This window comes from Scophthalmus maximus, chromosome 21 (assembly GCF_022379125.1).
Source record: "Scophthalmus maximus strain ysfricsl-2021 chromosome 21, ASM2237912v1, whole genome shotgun sequence".
NCBI classification, from domain to species: Eukaryota; Metazoa; Chordata; class Actinopteri; order Pleuronectiformes; family Scophthalmidae; genus Scophthalmus; species Scophthalmus maximus.
The window spans coordinates 14,887,501-14,892,500 of record NC_061535.1 but is presented as its reverse complement, the minus strand read 5'-3'; the positions used below and the strand labels follow the sequence as shown (position 1 = coordinate 14,892,500).

The 5,000-nt window shown below is 47.8% G+C and overlaps 1 protein-coding gene across 1 annotated transcript in view; it reads right to left on the bottom strand.

Moving 5' to 3' along the window:
- tnikb (TRAF2 and NCK interacting kinase b) overlaps positions 1–5,000 on the bottom strand; it is a 33,812-nt gene that overhangs the window by 27,816 nt on the left and 996 nt on the right. The window contains 1 exon segment of the mRNA XM_035618962.2: positions 2,838–2,903. Coding sequence (XP_035474855.2) covers positions 2,838–2,903 — 66 coding nt within the window.

Genomic DNA, 5,000 nt, shown 5'->3' with positions numbered 1-5,000 from the left:
CCATATGAAACCTTTGTTCTTCAACTGTGCCACGTACAGAGAAGTGACCCAACGCACGGTGACACTCTCTCGGTCCAGTTTCCTAAATCTTGAAATGACCCGGAAGTGTTTCCTCAGCACCGTGATAAGATCTGTCCAGATCCTCTAAGTGTTTCTGCTCGGCCCTCCCTGTTCCGACTGATCGTGGGTCGCAGTTGTTTTCCTGTTTGATTCCAGGATTCCACCTCGACGACTTCTTCTTTTGAACAAACGTACCATTCGTGCGGATGCTGAGGATTTTGCTCAGCGGCGTTATCGTCCCGACAACGCTCCCCGACCTCGGGGTCGAGTCGTGCCAAGTGGCCACTGTGACTGAAGGACAAACGGCAGCGATGCGCCGCGACCGGCCAATAAAAGGCGAGCGAGATAAAGAACAGGAGGGGGAAGATGAGAGGAAGAGATATCGTCTCTCTCTCTCTCTCTCTCCTCCTGCGACACTGACGGACAAACAGAGGATGAAGATAGTGACAGAGCGAGAGCAGAGGGAGGTGGCAGGTGAGGAGGAGGAGGAGGAGGATGAAGAAGAAGCAGCCTGGGGCGTGAACACACCTCGGACCCCCGTGTTCAGACAGGCCTCACATTCCCCGCCTGCACACAAGCTCCGACACATTGAGGCCGAGACAGAAACAACCGAGGAAACATCACACACAGAAACTCAACCGGCAAGAACTGGGATTGATACAAATCTGTGACACTCACACATTCAACGACATTAAGTTGATTTATCTTTTTAAATCACATCCTGGGCCACAGTGTGAAGTTGCTGTATGGAATTCAAAGAATTGTTAAAATCCCAGTTCGCCAACATTGGCTCCTTCCGTCCAGGTGGAACAGGAATGTGTGAGTCACGTTTCAACAACAGCAACTTCCCTCCAGCTCCTGACAGATCAGCTGTGATACAGAGAACATGATCACAGCTGATCTCATTCTGAACATGAGACGCACTATTAAGGAATAAAGATCTGGGAATGTTTTGAAAAGAGCTCAAAGTCGATCCACGCTCTGTCGGGGGGGGGGGGGGGGGGGGGGGGCAGCGTCTCTCCTGTTGACGGAAGTACAGATAGAAGTTGCTTCATCAGCGGATCTACAGAGCGAAGAGCGTCGACACGAGTCTCCCTCCCCTGAACTACAGTCACGGCCTCCGACCATCACATGATTCCGTACGGCCGCTCGCACCGACGGACGTTGAATGATATCGGATTTCTTTTTTCTTTCCGGAGCAGGGAACTTGCACTCAGAGCGAAATCAAACACTTTGCACCGTGCTTGAAGCTGATTCAGAACAAAAGTCTCCTCCAGCTGATGAGTCTCACAAACCGGAATGTTTCAGAACCTGTTCATCACTTCAGAAAAATACTCATTTTTATGTAAGTAAATAAAAAATAAAACCTCATTCTAACTGACCGAGGGACTTCTGATTGAATCGTCTACGTTCGTTCATGGTGCGTCACGTTAAATTTCTCTGCCCCAATGCATTGTGGGTCTGTTTCTCCTTTCCTCTCACATAGGACGCTCCAGTGTGTCCTCTGATGAAGGAGATAGGAAAGGAAACATTGAAGCTTCTTTCCTAAGCATTTAGAGAATCTGGGGGGGGGCTGGAGGGGGGAAGGGGGGGGGGGGGGAGAATATTCCGTTCTGGGTCACAGAGATGTCACCACGCTGGAAATCAGCCGACACACAGTCACAGACGTTTCTTGTGATGATTATAGGGACGATGGCGACGCCTCCCTCAAACTAATTCATTGTAATGAACCTGTGGTTCAGATATTGAAGTTGTTCTCTGACAGAACAGGATTTTACTGATCGTCCCAGCTCGTCTCCTCGTTTTGTTTCTGAGCGGAAAGTTCTCCACGTTCCTACAGTTTGTTTCTTTTTCACTTTGCATTTAATCTTCCGCGCTGCGACGGAGTTCAGAACACAGGGAACTTTCTCTCAGCAGGTAAAAAAAAAAAGGAAGTGTGTCAAACACCGTCGTGACACGAGTACGATCATTTACTGAACATATCTAAATCTGGCGACATCTCTGCTCTCTACTACAACGCTTTTTTATATTTATTTCTACACTAAAATGTTTTTTCTATCTGGAAAATATTGACTTCATCTAGCAACAAATAGTAGAAACTGATCCAGACAGGATGAATTGAAACTGTTTAACAGTAACAGGGTTAAAGGAGCCACACATTTCTTTGTCCACTCACATAAAAGCTCCTCAGATTAAAGCAGATACGTGACATTTTAATGAAGCATCTTTTATTTTATTTCAAATTAAAAAAGGTGCCATAATAAATCCATTCAATCGTCTCATTGTCCAAATACTTCAATCATGAAGGTCAGTGTCTCCAGGCCTTTGGTTTCTGATGCACTTTATCCATTTAACATGATCTACTGTAATAAAAACATGACGCTGTCACAACAATCAGGAAGTGCAGAAGAAAGCCCAACATCTTAATTTACCCACGATGCCTAGCGATCGACCGCAGCTCGGACGGACGCCGCTCCATCAATCATCTCGGTAAAAGGAGGCGTCGCCTTGTGGAAACAATGGATCGATAGTGAACGTCCAGCGGACAGAGTGAATGTGTGTGTATCAGTGTGTGAGTGTGTCAAACAGCTTTCTAAATGAGCAACAAGACACACACACACACACACACACACACACACACACACACACACACACACACACACACACACACACACACACACACACACACACACACACACACACACACACACACACACACACACACACACACACACACACGCGGCACTATAGAGGGTGAGGGATGATTGACGTCTCACCTTGTAGACCTGCCCATAGGTTCCATTTCCAACCAGTTCGACCAGCTCGAAGATGCCAGCGGGGTCCTGAGAGAGAGAGAGGGGGAGAGAGGGGGAGAGAGAGAGAGAGAGAGAGAGAGAGAGAGAGAGAGAGAGAGAGATGAGGGAGGAGAAAAAAACATTATTATTTTTTTCTCCCAAATATTGCCATCGATAACAAAATAATGGAAAGTGTGGACGGGTGAAGGCGAGCAGGCAAATTCAAACACACACGTAGGAGTTGAAAACACACACACACACGAACACACACACACACACACACGTGATAATCTCATCTTCAAGCTGATTAAATTTCAATAAACCTTCCAAAACACAAGTCTTGATCTTAAAGCACCTCTCTCTGAGTGTGTGTGTGTGTGTGTGTGTGTGTGTGTGTGTGTGTGTGTAGGCCACAGGAGAGCGTTGGCACTATTACAGTGGAGTCTCCTGATGGGGATTAGCTTAACAAGCAGCGTTCCCCTTTTCACTCAAGGTCAAACAGAAGCACATCTACTCCCGGAGGACGGAGCCCTCACGTGCACGCGCACACACACACCTGTACACACGTGTTGTCGCTCGTCAGGACATAGGCCACACCCCTCGCTCCTCCAAATATGGTCACTTCTGTTTTTTTTAAAAACCAAGATGGCGGCAGGAAGAAAACTTCTAAACCAATGGCTGACGTCACGGTGGGTATAAACACAGAGCGGGTCGTCCACTAGGCTCCACTGACACTGAACCACGTCGGCATGTGACGGCGGATGTTGTTGATGCGTCTGTCGTGGTGAAACTACAAATCTCAGAGTATGGACATCAATAAACATGATGACGTGCGTCCCTTCTCCGACATATTCATACTCTAATTCTTCAGATTGAATCGTTTACGTTCGTTCATGGCGCGTCACGTTAAATTTCTCTGCCCCAATGCATTGTGGGTCTGTTTCTCCTTTCCTCTCACATAGGAAGCTCCACTGTGTCCTCTGCTAAAGGAGATAGGAAAGGAATAACCTTTCCTAAACATTTAGAGAATCTGAACATCTCTTATCACGGTGCCGAGGAAACACTTCCTGGTTCATTTTGAAGATTTATGAAACTTCCTAAGCAAATTTGACAATTCAACCTCGCCCTGGATCTAAAGACGACCTGCAGCTGTTCATTAATCTGGGTTTTCTTTCCTCCTGAATCTATTTCGTCTGAAGAAAATGGAAACAAATAACAAGTGGAGGCCGTGGACGAGAGCACTGACGAAGGACGAAGAGGAGGAAGGGGAAGAGGGAGAGGAGGAAGAGGAGGAGGAGGAAGAGGAGGAAGAGGAGGAGGAGGTGAATGGGGAAGAGATAGAGGAGGAGGAGGAGGAAGAGGAGGAAGGGGAAGAGGGAGAGGAGGAAGAGGAGGAGGAGGAAGAGGAGGAAGAGGAGGAGGAGGTGAATGGGGAAGAGATAGAGGAGGAGGAGGAGGAAGAGGAGGAAGGGGAAGAGGGAGAGGAGGAAGAGGAGGGAGAGGAGGAGGTGAATGGGGAAGAGATAGAGGAGGAGGAGGAAGAGGAAGAGGAGGTGAATGGGGAAGGTGAAGATGGGTCAAACTACATGAGATGATCAGACGAGATCGTTTGGGATGTGACGCTCGGGAAGTGTGTGAGTGTGTGTGTGTGTGTGTGTGAGAGACAGGCTTTGCGTCACGCTGAAATGCTTCCCCCCAGCTCTCTCTCTCTGCTCCGTCCTCACTGACCTAATTTCCAGTCGTCGTGTCACTGAGGGAGAGATTCACATGTTGAGAAGAACATGCACATCTCTCTCTTATGATCCTCCTTCCTCTCCCTCCGTCTTTCTTTGTCCCCCAGTGTTTGTTTGTGTGTCTGTATCCACACACACACACACACACACACACACACACAGTTGTGGTCCCGCCCGGTTGATCATGCCCAGACTTGATTGTTGCTCTGCAGGTACAACTGGGTTGCGTAAGCAGCAGGCAGAAGGAGAAAAGAAAGAAGCCCCCATACACACACACACACACACACACACACACCTCAAGTCACATGTGATATCTATAGTTCATCTTGAACTGAGCACATGTCAAATCCAAATAAGTGTACCAGGTATCATCAGTGTGTTTCTCTCTGTCAGACACACACACACACACATT